Below are 14,202 nucleotides of genomic sequence, written 5' to 3'. Positions count from 1 at the left end.
TCTGTTAGATGAAATGTATCATCGATCATCTAAATGTATAAAGTTTTAAATATGGTTCACGAGTTCGTTTCCTCATAAAATCTTTAAGCTAATAAGGTTAAGCGTATTTGGCTTGCTGTCCGCTGTGGAGGGGCTCGAGGAAGCAGCTTCAACTCGAGCTTGGATATACCCCCCAGGGACTACTATTGCATGAAAGAGGAGTACGATAGATGAGATGCTTAATTTATGTGGTGGAGTTGGGGAGGTGGAGGGATATCGAAACAACTGATGCCAGAGCAGGGTGAGTAGCTGCTTATATGCTCTGGATGTAATTGAAAGATTAGGGTTCCCTCCTCTTGAGATTATGTTTGAGTTTCACTAATTTAAAGATTAGATGGGTTCACTCCTCCCGAAATTACGTTGTGAACTTCACATATTTTTCTTACAAAAACCCATCGCTTCAGATTAATCCCCTGGAGCCTTATGGATTACTTTTATGATGGATGGATGCACTTTTTGGGCTTCAAAATACAACACTCACTACCATTATAAAGCTTGGTAGAAGATAGTAATATACACCTAGGATGGCTTGAGGGTGAGTAAATGATAATTTTCACTTTTGGGTGAACTATCTCTTTAAGATCACTTAAACTGTATTGGTAAACTGGACCTTTCAGTCGAGAGTTTCCATTATCTTTTCTGTTTTATGTTTGCATTTTACAGCAAAAAGTGACACTGCACCTTTTGTTGAGTTTTACATCTCTATAATTCACTGATTGTTGTAGCTAGTGTAATTTAATCGACAGGATGACTGATTGCTGTCAGATGTAATCACACTGGAGGAAAACAACCTGCGGGAGAATAACACACAATCAAATGCACACACGTAATTTTGGTGTATTTAATAGTACATATCAGATTTATAAGTATAGATGATTTAATGAAAAGAAACACTGAAGTAGAATATATGAATAAAGTTTTTCTTAAGATCATTCAGGCATATACAGTTCATTAAAATGTGGTTATATGTAGGACTGTTTATGTCAGGTGTTGCCCTGGGACACAGTGTAATGTTTAATTAAAATTTCTGAGATATTAATGATAATGATACCAAAAAAAAAAAAAAAACACATCTCCCTCTAAACACCCACATGCAATTTCTCATGCCAGTGAACATTTCTTAGGCATATATATTTAAGTCTGTACACACACACACACACACACACACACACACACACACACACACACACACACACACACACACACACAAACTGACTCACTTATAGATCATGCACACACTCCATATACCTGTTTGCCTGCCTTTTTATGCAGATTTTTCTGTCTCGCTGCCTCTCACACATACCCTGGTCTGATACAGTGGGCATTAACATGATGTTTTCTCACCATCTGATAAAAATAAAGTCACTTTGTCAATGTGTAGGAGGTCCTTTGAGGAAATAGGGATAAACTCTTCCTAAGTTAATTAGCAGTCTCGAAAGACCAGATCAGAGAAGCAAAGCCCTGATAGAACTGTGGATCTGCCAGTTTGAATTAAAGAAATAACAGTTTTTGATTGGTAAAACCATCCTGAAATAGTCGTGTACCATTCAGGGAGGGATTTCATCTCCCTCACTCACTCTCTTGCTCTTCACCTTTTCCAACAATTTTGTCACCTTGAGTGAGGCTGATGGGAATGAGTGTGTGGGCGTCGTGCGTCAGGAATCGGATATCTATCCATAGGAAAAATTGCCTCTAATCGTTTCATTAAATGCGTTCATGGTGAAAGGCAGTAATTGGTTGGGGGTGATGAGTAAGCCTTGCTTAAAATGGGCGAAGACGATAGCACCCCACCAGGCTCTTGCAAATCAATATGGAGGTTGGTAGGATGTTTAAAACCTGAAACGTACGGACATCTCCCCCTGCTGTGGGTGTGACCATCTGACATGCCTGGGGTACCTATAACATTTTCGATAATGGTTATGAGATGCTGAGAATATATCAGTATTACACTTCAAAGCAAAAGGTCAAAACATTAAAAACTTGTAGATTAAAACTCATTTTCTATGAATAACTTAATCTGTCTGACAGTTTCAGATATTAAATTACAATATTTCTAATCTTATACATCATATATCATCTATTATCAAGTTACTTTTTGTGGTGCGTTTTGTAATTGTGTGATATGCATTCTGAATTCAGTGTCTAATTTCTTCTAAATCCACTGTTTGTGTTTGCATGAATTTGCATGTATTTGTGTTTGTTTTTTTACTAATAAATGCACATGACAGCACTGTGTAAACCCAATCATATTAAGATTCAGTTCCATTGAGTCAAGCAGCAGAGAAAACAACACTCTTCAAATGAATTCAGATGGGCTGCTCATGCTGGCTATACTGCTATGACACAAAGTTGGACATTCCTTTTACTGAATTAGATAAATTACCAGATATATGGTAAAGATCTGTATTATTCAAGTCCTGCCCAATGTGATGTTCTCTATCTGATGTGGACTCTCTCATTTCCATTAGGTGTGCAGAACCGGACCTGTCTGACATGCAGGTACAATATCATCTGCACCCCAAAAGCTGAAGTCAGAAGTACTGTCACAGTGAATCACAGGCTTTACTGGACTCAGCTAAATTATTTAATGCCGTGACATGTTATGTGAACTCGGTTCAGCCCACAGCCGAGAAAGAGAAATGCAGAAATTGCTCTCTAAGAATATGTCAGGAGAAACTGTTAAACTCATAGCATTTAATTATGGACTCAAAATTAAAATTATGCTTAAATTGTTCTTTTTACTTTCCTCTCTCTCTTTCATTTACCTCTTTGTGATTAACCTGCTGCTTATAAGTTGGCAAGAAAAATCTGGAGTATACTGCCCCCTTGAGGGCTACAGGAGAACAAGAAAAAACAGTCAAAGACTTCATAGTCATCCAAACAGACAGCTCCAATAATATTAAAGAAACATTCCGTATTACTGAAAATATTTTTAATACATTTATAATATTTTTCAGGAACTATGTCTGTACTTTGTAGGTCCATTTTTGGGTCTAGGCTGGTCAATAATCTCAGGTCAGGTGACTTTGTATAAAAACTATAGCATAAACTTAATCTATAAGTAACATGACTGTGTGCTGTGAGCATTATTTGGGTCAAATATGAAACCAACCCAACCATTGGATTAAAATTTTTAATTAAATTTTTAACCCAGTGGGTTTTTTTTTTAATTAAAATTTTAAACCAGTGGTTGGGTTTGTCCATATTTGCCTGAAATTTGGGTTGAAAACCCAGCATTTTTTGCTTTAAACTATACAACAATGAATAGCTGTATAGTTTGTATAGTATATATGTATCACAATAGCTGAAATAAAACAAGTTTAAGTTTTTATATTTTATTTCCATTAATGTTTATTTCAATTAATTAAATTGTTTTTATGGTTTAGGTTTTAGTTAACAATAATTACCCTACAGGTTAAAGACATAGGCTTATTTTATGTTAAAAGTTTAGTTCACCCAAAAAAAAAAAAAATAATAATAATCTGTCATTGATTACTCACCCTCATGTTGTGCCAAACCTGTAAGACCTTCGTTCATCTTCAGAACACAAATTAAGATATTTTATTTATGAAATCTGGAGGTATATGACTTGTCCATAGGCAGCATTATAATCAACACTTTCATGGTCCAAAAAGGTACTAAAGACATTGTTAAAGGTGCCCTAGAATTAAAAATTGAATTTATCTTGGCATAGTTAAATAACAAGAGTTCAGTACATGGAAATGACATACAGTGAGTCTCAAACTCCATTGTTTCCTCCTTCTTATATAAATCTCATTTGTTTAAAAGACCTCAGAAGAACAGGCGAATCTCAACATAACACCGACTGTTACGTAACAGTCGGGATCATTAATATGTACGCCCCCAATATTTGCATATGCCAGCTCATGTTCAAAGCATTACACAAGGGCAAGACGTCTGGATGTGCACAGCTGAATCATCAGACTAGGTAAGCAAGCAAGGACAATGGCGAAAAATGGCAGATGGAGCAATAATAACTGACATGATCCATGATTACATGATATTTTTTAAATGTCTGTAAAAAGTCTTTCTAAATGTTTCGTTAGCATGTTGCTAATGTACTGTTAAATGTTGTTAAAGTTGCCATCATTTATTACTGTATTCACGGATACAAGAGCTTTCGTTATTTTCATTATTAAACACTTGCAGTCTGTATAATGCATAAACACAACTTCATTCTTTATAAATCTCTCTAACAGTATAGCATTAGCCGTTAGCCACGGAGCATATAGCCTCAAACTCATTCAGAATCAAATGTAAACAATATAACAGTATACAATACTCACATAATCCGACGCATGCATGCAGTATGCATGACGAACACTTTGTAAAGATCCATTTTGAGGGTTATATTAGCAGTGCAAACTTTGTTTATGCACTGTTTAAGGCAAGCGCGAGCTCCATGGGCGGGGAGCATGAGCATTTAAAGGGGCCGCAACCTGAATCGGTGCATTTCTAATTATGCCCCAAAATAGGCAGTTAAAAAAATGAATTAAAAAAAATCTATGGGGTATTTTGAGCTAAAACTTCACAGACACATTCAGGGGACACCTTAGACTTATATTACATTTAGTAAAAAAACGTTCGATGGCACCTTCAAAACAGTCGACGTGACTGCAGTGGTTCAACCTTTAATGTTATGAAGAGACGAGAATATATTTTGCGCACAAAAACAAAACAAAAATATCAAATATTAAATATTCAACAATCTCTTCTCTTCCCTGTCATTATCCTTACACAGGTGATGCAGTAAGCACAGTGAAGGCTTCTGTGTTTACGTCCGAATGCCGGCTCAGTATTGGTCAAAGCTGATCACGTGAGCAGCACGACGCATGCGTGTGATGATGACGCAGGAGCCGGCCAATAATGAGTCTGCGTTCTGATGTAGAACCTGGAAGTGCTGAATGTAAACAGTGTAGGAGAATGACAAGAAGAGAAGATATTGTTGAATAAAGTTGTTATTTTTGTTTTGTTTTTGTGCACAAAAGTATTCTCGTCGCTTCATAAATTTAAGGTTGAACCACTGCAGTCACGTTGACGGTTTTAACGATGTCTTTAGTAGCTTTCTGGACCTTGAAAGTGGTGAATATATTGCTGTCTATTGAAGAGTCATATACTTCTTGGATTTCATCAAAAATATCTTAATTTGTATTCTGAAGATGAACGAAGGTCTTACGGGGGTGGAACGACATGAGGGTGAGTAATTAATAACAGTATTTTCATTTTTGGGTGAACTAACCCTTTAATAGAGTAGGATTGTGATCTAGTAACCTCTCAATTAGAGGTCAAATGTCACAATGAAACAATTCATTTTTGTTTGAAAAAAAAAAGATTTTAAAAATCACTCGTATCTAACCTCAGTGCAAATGAATCTTCTCTAAAGTCATACATTTTCAATAATAAGGCCTACATGTTTGTTCTCATATGCAGTTACCTGTCCAAAACTGCAGCTTTGGATGAATTAACTACTGCCACAAACTTCATCAGGTTAGACTATTGTTTGCCGCATGTAATTGAGGATGTTATATAATGGTATAACAATGTGTTTTTCCCTTAAATGTTCTTATTTGAAGTTCTGGCTTAATAGCAGTGCTCTTTTATAGGCCTAGCCTACAGTACATGCACTGTTATGTTACCAACCTATCAGTCTTTTGTTATGCTCATTTGCTCTCATTGCCGCAGCGGATGTCTCGCCTCCTCGTGAATTAACAAAAGCGTTGAGAGGGTATCCCAGCATCGCCCTGTTGTCTCCCGGGGAAACGTCCCGGGTAAACAAGAGCGAATCTCCGCGCAACCGGGCGCAGCAGCAGCAGCAGCCCTCGTGTTGTGATTGCTGAAACTGGCGCGCGCGACACGTCCATCCACCTCAGAGCAAGACAGAGCGGATTTCTATAAAGAAAATCACTTACATTGTGTCACCATTTTAAGTCAAGTTTCTAAATAGGTTAAATGAACCTTGCAGTGGCTTAAAATATATTTGTTTTTGATTGACGAGCTCAAGGGGTGTGATGGATAGAAAAGAAAACATGCGGCGCGCCACTTCGGCTGGGTACCGTTTACCGGACCGACCCAATGGTCCTCTCGCCTCTCAGTCCTCGGTCTCAGTGTTCAGGCATTCAGTGAGCAGGACACGGAACACCGGTGAGACACCGGCGCAAGACGATGATACCCGAGATCCGGTAAAGCAAGACCAGGTTTGGAAAGAGTTTGTGCGCGCGGAGCGAACCGGTATGAAAGAATGGTAAGAAAGAGAATTTAATGCACTTTCAGTGGAGTTAACTGTTTGTTACTCACTTTCCCTGGAGTTAAGTTACTAATCTTTTCGTTCCCCTCTTAAATGTGCCATTGTTTGACCCGTTATTTGATACGGGATGGATTGTGGTTGACCAAGCGCCCCCTGGACGGTGTGCGTTACGGTTACTCATCCTCTTTACCAACTAAATATACAGCCGTGGTTACTGTACACAGAACCTCCATCATTTAATAAAATGATGACGGTTTCGCGTCTAAATAATTTATTGCATCGTATCGTCTGGAGAATATCGCGTTGTAAATGCTTCATGATTGTTTTATAACAGGGAGAAGAACTGGAGTTTCCTGATGAACTTTGACCAGCTGGTAAGAATCCCTCTTATCAGTGATGCTCTTTGCCAACAACCTATCTGTTGCTGATAAGTCTTCTTAGAATATTGTTAAAATGTGAATATAATTTACTCTAGTTTTCAAAAGTTGGGAGTCAGTAAGATTTTTTAGAAGAAAAAAAAAAAAAATAGGCTGGATCAATTAATAGGATGCATTAAATTGATCTAATAGGACAGTATAAACATTTATGTTACAGATGATTTCTATTTTAAAAAAAAATGTGTTCTTTTAAACTTTTTATCCATTAAAAAATCCTGGACTTTTCCCACAAATGTAGGCTATTATGCAGCACAATGTTTTCAACATTAATAAGAAACATTTTCTGAACACCAAATCAGCACATAACTGTTTTACTGTATTTAAAAAAAAAAAAAAATGCAGCTTTGGTGAGCATAAGAGACTTTCAAAAATATTAAACATCATACTGACCTCAAACTTTTGAACAGTATCATTTATAATATGTATTAAAAGTATTTGCATCTCAATGTAGAAAAAGTTATTGCACTTTCTTATAAATTGTTACTTTGTGCACTCATGTTGATAATTAAAAAAGAACCGTTTTACAAAAGAACCAAACCAAATACTTTTGAGAAATATCATTAAAATGAGATGAAGGTCGAATATAACAGGCTTGTTTTGTATGAAGCTTAATGTTCAAGTGGCTAGCCATATGCAATTCATATGGTTACTACTACTGATAATCACAATAATGATGAAAATACATTCATTTATAGTGCTTTCAGCCCATTCTCATTCTCAAGGTGCTTTACAAAGCATTTAATATTTTGTATATTAAATATATTATTTTTATTGGATGGACATAAAGCCGCATTACTAGGCCTAAATGTTGTTGCTGTTAATTTGTTGTATTACCCTTGTCACTCTCACAGGGTCATCAGCGTACAGAAACTCCTCTCCCCAGCTCTGTGTCTTTATATTCAGATAGAGTCCCAAACACTAGTAACCAAATGATCGGCAGCGGCCTGTACACTGAGCTGGGCAAGGAGATGATTCGCCTGGACAACCTGCTAATCTTGACAGCGAACCACCGCAAGGCCAAAAGGAATCCAGAGATGCAACCCTGCTGAGGTTTAACATGCACAGGATGTGTTAAAAACACTCTCTAGTGTATTAGCAGAGATTTGTTCTCTTAGAGACGTTCCCTTTGGATCTTGCTTCTATCTTTTAACTCGAGAGTGTTCAGTGGGTAACAGATTGTTTTTTGGATGTATTTTTTTTCCTCTGGACAGCCCAAATCCCCGCTGCCAATCTGTGTATGTGTGTGTGTGTCTTTGCTGTATGTTTTGGCAGTGTATTGAGAGCTTTTGTTTTTATATTAGATCTTGTGTTGACATTAATACACATCTTTCAGAGTACTGTAATATGCAGGTGGAGGCAGTAAAGATGACCCTGTTTTTTTAGAATAGACTATTTGCATATTAATTTTTTAAGATGAACACAGGTACTCTTCAGCGTATACATGGAACAGATTAGTTACAGATTTGAATTAAAACTATTTTATCAGAGCTCTCTGGTATATTTTTCTGTACTTGTTGAAAGGGTTCGTTTTTGAAAGATTTGTTTGCATCTTAAGTGAAAAGAGTGATTAGATGTGTTAGTTAATTCTTCAAAGTTAAGTTTACATATAACCCTAGCCAATTGAGACATTTTATCCATGAAACATTAGGAGGAATAGAACTGGAATATTTTGCCAAGACCTATTACATTTATAATGTTTTTAAAAAGCTTGCCAAATTATATCCCAATAAAGTTTTTCTCCTTTTAAACAGATATGTGTGCTTCTTTTTGGCTCTGAATGTACAGTCTAAATAGATTCCATAATACATTCATATATATATATATATATATATATATATATATATATATATATATATATATACATATTACAGTCCAAAAGTTTGGAACCACTAAGATTTTTAATGTTTTTAAAAGAAGTTTCGTCTGCTCACCAAGGCTACATTTATTTAATTAAAAATACAGTAAAAACAGTAATATTGTGAAATATTATTACAATTTAAAATAACTGTTTTCTATTTGAATATATTTCACAAAGTAATTTATTCCTTTGATGGCAAAGCTGAATTTTCAGCATCATTACTCCAGTCTTCAGTGTCACATGATCCTTCAGAAATCATTCTAATATGCTGATCTGCTGCTCAAGAAACATTTAATGTGTACAATTGTATAAAATATTTGTGTACAATATTTTTTTCAGGATTATTTGATGAATAGAAAGTTCAAAAGAACAGTGTTTATCTGAAATCTAATCTTTTGTAACATTATAAATGTCTTTACTGCCACTTTTGATTGATTTAATGCATCCTTGCTGAATAAAAGTATTCATTTCTTTAATTTCTTTTCAAAAAAATAAAAATAAAAATTCTTACTGACCCCAAACTTTTGAACGGTAGTGTATAATGCTACAGAAGCTTTGTATTTCAGATAAATGCTGTTCTTTTGAACTTTCTATTCATCAAGGAATCCTGAAAAAAAAAGTACACAACTGTTTTCAACATTGAAAATAATCATAAATGTTTATTGAGCAGCAAATCAGCATATTAGAATGATTTCTGAAGGATCATGTGACACTGAAGACTGGAGTAATGATGCTGAAAATTCAGCTTTGCATCACAGGAATAAATTACTTTGTCAAATATATTTAAATAGTACACATTTATTTTAAATTGTAATAATATTTCACAATATTGCTGTTTTTTAGTGTATTTTTAATTAAATAAATGTAGCCTTGGTGAGCAGACGAAACTTCTTTTAAAAACATTAAAAATCTTAGTGGTTCCAAACTTTTGGACTGTATATATATATATATATATATATATATATATATATATATATATATATATATATATATATATATATATATATATATATATAATTTATTTTTTATTTTTTTCCATTGAATTTTGAGAGAAAGAGGGGTGGAAATGGGATTGGGAAATGACACGGGCCAGGTCACTGCAGCTCCAAACAGTTTAAACTTTTATTTTTATTTAATTTGATGTGTAATAATTGTAACTGGGTTGAAATATGAGGGAGGTTATATGCATGCAGAAAACAGGGGGTGGGTTTAATCATGCTTGTGAGACCAAATACATATCAGGAAATATTAGTACAGTCAGGTTATTTCTTATGTATGTGCCATTAGAGATAAAACGCGCCCTCTAGTGGAAGAATTTGCTCTCAAACAATATCAACAAGTGAACATTTACTTCATGTAGTTGCACCGAAAAGAGGTCGCTGTCGCTTGCACCCTTTCATTGGGAAGTTATGCTTCTTCAGTGTTCTCTCGCGCTACTTTAAAACTATATTTAATTTAATAGCTTATTAATTTAATTTGAATTTTTAACATTTAAATATAATTTGAGACAAAACTCATAAAGGACTCTACCATTTTGCTAGAAAGAGGGTTATTATGAATAACTCATTTTGTGAATAAACCATTAGGCCAGTAATGTAGACCAACAATGCATGTTAATTTAATTTGAAACCAGAATTCGGCTACCCTATGCAATTCTTTCTCATATTCACAGAATAAATAAAAGGCCTAAATTTTAATGTATTAACTAAAATGTACATCACTTTGCAGCAACATGATTCATTGTGGGTTTCAACATCGTGTGTTCAGTCATCTCACATTTTGTTGGCCTAGGGCCTACTTAAAAATACTTTTGTTCAAACTGACGATTATAACAGCATAAACTTTATTCACACTCATTGTTTAGAAATTATGTTGAAGAAAACAAGGCGACTAAAAGCCGAGTGACATGAACTGTGATTCCTCTGTAATAGGTGGTGGGTGTGAGAATGATAACCGCCGGAGGATATTTGCATTTCTCCCGTGTGCTGCTTCGTGGGCGAGACAGATACAATAGGGGCTTATGGGTAAAGACTGCTGTTATCGTCGACGTTGGTGATGGATTCGTTTCAGCGGAGCGGCTCTTTTGAACAACTCATTCCAAAGAATCGTATACAAAAACGATTCAGCTATTCTTTCACGCCATGACGCAATTGCGCCATCACGTGGTCCTTGATATCCTACCATGGCATATTGCATACTGTAAAATCTTTATATAAAGCTATATTTAGGCACGTTTTAATGTTTACCTTTTAATTCGGTAATTTAAAACTTAAATGAATTCATTAATAGCTCATTTGAGAACCGTCCATGCGAATCGTTCTTGTGAGTCGGATCGAATGATTCATTTAAAAGATCCGAGTCAAAGGAACGATTCGCTCACGGATCGGACATCGCTAGTGGATGTCAGAAAAACGAACTCGAGGCTCGAGCTACCTGCTGGAATACCGAGGAACCGATCCGCGGAACTGGCACGAGCGACCTAATCCACTGGCGACATGCGGAGACGCTTTAGGAAAGCGCTTGGGAGTAACTTAAAATAATTAACTTTATCAGAAATATAGTAGGCTGAACATTAAACGCACTGGTTCCGTTTCACGTCGCAGTTAAGTGTGTTGCAGGAATGCGTTGGAGTTTTTGGTCTGGTCGACTCCAACAGATGCTCGCCTTTGAACAACAGCAGCGTTGTTTATGAACTGGAGAAGATTTGAAGTCAGGCTCAGCCAGTCCTGAGCGCCCGGGAGAGGGGGAGAGGAGACGAGGGGAGGGAGGAGAGAGGCGGGGAGGAGAGGAGAGGGGCGCCCAGAAAACGCCCTGCTGCTGAATCCTCTCAAAATTAAAACTTTATCGCGCCATTGACGGTACGCTCGCATGAAAGGATGGGAAGTTTGATCTCTCTCAGTTGTTTAAAGTAACCACTTAATAGATTGTTTTGAGGGGGAAGTTTGGAAAGCCTCAGTTGTTCCCATTGGATTATTTTTTTTTTTTCTTGCTTTATTCTGGACAAGCCCGGGGTACTTTTTGGAGGGCGGCGAGTCGGAGGCTGTCTAGGCCCGCTGCTCGACAACTTGAAAGAAGATCTTATATCTTTATGTGAACCAGAAAAGTTGTGCAGATCGCTCTTCATTGCTCATACTGGCGCCAGGACAAGGTAAAAATGTCGCTAGGAGCGGAGAGAAGGATGGAAAACCGGCTGAGACAACTGGAAGCCATGATCAAAGAGCCGCGGTCTGCGATCAACTTGGAAAGTTTGCTGGTAAGTTCACCGTCATTTTTCATCAATACTTAATGCGCCTCGAAGATCCGTTTCCTAGTGACACGAAGGGGGAAAAGAAATAGCACGCGAACAGCTTAACCGCGATGATGCATTGCAGAAATGAGCGTTACAATGAAGAGTGAGGAAGCTCAGGGTGCACGTTGATGTCTCTTTTAATATGCTCGGCATTCGTACACAAACATCGCCCCCACTTCCTACTTTCCTTGTCAGCTACTTGCGGGTAACCTCAAGTCCCAGTCTCCGCGTATAAAACTATTCTCATGTACACTTGCCATATTTGAATAACTCTGCTGCGTCAAGTTCTGAGTTCATCTGTTGCCTCGCTCCAAATATAGTAATATTGTTGGCCTGCAACATGACAATTTCGTAATTCCCCCTTCCTGCTGTTGAAGGGTTGTTTGGTTCTGGAAGTAGACTCTGCTATTAACTGGCCTGCAGGTGAAGGTATTGGACATAAATTTGGAGAGCAGGGATATTCAATGGTTGATCTAATCTTTCCAAATCGAATGGGTTTTTGTCAACTGATAGATGTCTGTTGTGTGTGTGTGTGTGTGTGTTTGTGGGCACATATACAGCTCGACTAAGCATCAGAACAGTTGGTGCCAAATGATAATATCTGGCGAGCCTGTCAGTAGGTTTATTTCTGATTTAGCTTTTGCCGAAAAGTATTGCCTCCTTTTGGGGACATTATTATACAGAAAAGTACTTTTACATTATAAACAAATTATACATGTTCTGTTAATGAAAATTATTCAAAAAAGGTTCTTTATTTGCAAACAACAGAAGTCAATTGTAATGCTTTACTAATATTTTTATTTCAATGACTGACACTGTTAGAGTGTTACATGTATATATATATATATATATATATATATATATATATATATATATATATATATATATATATATATATATATATATATATATATGAAGACTTCAAATGCAAAAGCCTTGAAGTGCCGTCTGAAATTTTCTTCTAAAATAAGCATTTTTATCAAGCTTGTATGTTTATGTTCAGTTATTTCACTTTAATGGGAATGAAAATGGCGTATTAATTGCCATTAAAGTGGAATTACTGAACCTAAACATACGAGCTTGCACTTAGAAGTCTTCATATATATATATATATATATATATATATATATATATATATATATATATATATATATATATATATATATATATATGAAGACTTATTTATATATATATGCGCACAAACATTTTGGGGGTAGTAATATGTTTTTGAAAGAAATTAATACTTTTATTCAGCAAGGACATTAAATTGATCAAAAGTGACAGTAAAGACATTTATAAGTGGCAGAAGAGTTCAAATAAATGGTCTAATTTGAACTTTCTATTCATAAAAGAACCCTGAAAAAAATGTTTCGGTTTACGCAAAAATATTAAGCAGCAAAATGGTTTCAAACTTGATAAGAATTGTTTCTTGAGCACCAAGTCAGCATATTAGAATGATTTCTGAAGGATCATGTGAAACTGAAGACTGGAGTAATGATGCTGAAAATTTAGCTTTGTCATAAATTACATTTTAAAATATATGAAAATAGAAAACAGTCATTTTAAATGTGAATAATATTTCACAGTTTTACTGTATTTCTGGTCAAATAAATGCTGCCTAGGTAAGAGATTTCTTTAAAAAAAATAATAAAATAAAATAAAATTACCAGCCATTCATATTATACTACTGAATGGTAGCATAATCAATTCACACACAAAAAAAAGAAAAAAGTGTGTATATATATATATATATATATATATATATATATATATATATATATATATATATATATATATATATATATATATATATATATGTTGGACCAAAACATACTGGTTGTTTGCTGATGCCAAACAGACACACAGAAAAGAAAAAGACACTCCTGCTCATCAACCATTGGTTGGACCAACAGATAGTGTTGGGCTGGTTGCGATGCATAAACTAGTCACGATTTGATAGCACAACAGTGTTCCCTGTTCAGGGAAACCAACCTTCTAATAGCTTACTTATTATTTTGGATAAGAGAATCTATTTGCATGCATAAAAGAAAGTATTTTAACCTTAAAAAAAAATTAAATTAGCTTTAAGCATACGTATGCATGTTTGAACATCATAGCAGATGCATCAAGTTGGTGTAAAACTGACTGCTCATAGTAAGTGAAGTGATTCATATGAGGCAGTCGGGAGGCTGTTCTTTTGGTACTGGATGTTCTCGCATGTGTAAACTGTATGTAAAATGGCATGTCAGATCTGTTTGACTGATTAAAGTTAATCTGGTCCAAAACCAAACAAAACTCAGCAGATGCTTGATGA

The 14,202-nt window shown here is 35.7% G+C and overlaps 2 protein-coding genes across 2 annotated transcripts in view; both read left to right on the top strand.

Annotated features, from left to right (window-relative positions):
* The first annotated feature begins 5,714 nt into the window (after nt 1-5,714).
* lg10h2orf50 (linkage group 10 C2orf50 homolog) lies at nt 5,715-8,493 on the top strand. Its single transcript, XM_048206108.1, has 3 exons — nt 5,715-6,301; nt 6,639-6,678; nt 7,593-8,493. Exons 1-3 carry the CDS (start codon nt 6,069-6,071, stop codon nt 7,788-7,790), a joined length of 471 nt encoding a protein of 156 aa, XP_048062065.1. The 5' UTR covers nt 5,715-6,068; the 3' UTR covers nt 7,791-8,493.
* Nucleotides 8,494-10,970: 2,477 nt separating this feature from the next.
* Nucleotides 10,971-14,202, top strand: part of rock2a (rho-associated, coiled-coil containing protein kinase 2a) — a 49,901-nt gene continuing 46,669 nt past the window's right edge. The window contains 1 exon segment of the mRNA XM_048205349.1: nt 10,971-11,852. Coding sequence (XP_048061306.1) covers nt 11,754-11,852 — 99 coding nt within the window. The 5' untranslated portion in view covers nt 10,971-11,753.

This window comes from Megalobrama amblycephala, linkage group LG10, assembly GCF_018812025.1.
Source record: "Megalobrama amblycephala isolate DHTTF-2021 linkage group LG10, ASM1881202v1, whole genome shotgun sequence".
NCBI classification, from domain to species: domain Eukaryota; kingdom Metazoa; phylum Chordata; class Actinopteri; order Cypriniformes; family Xenocyprididae; genus Megalobrama; species Megalobrama amblycephala.
This window is presented reverse-complemented; position numbering and strand designations above follow the sequence as displayed.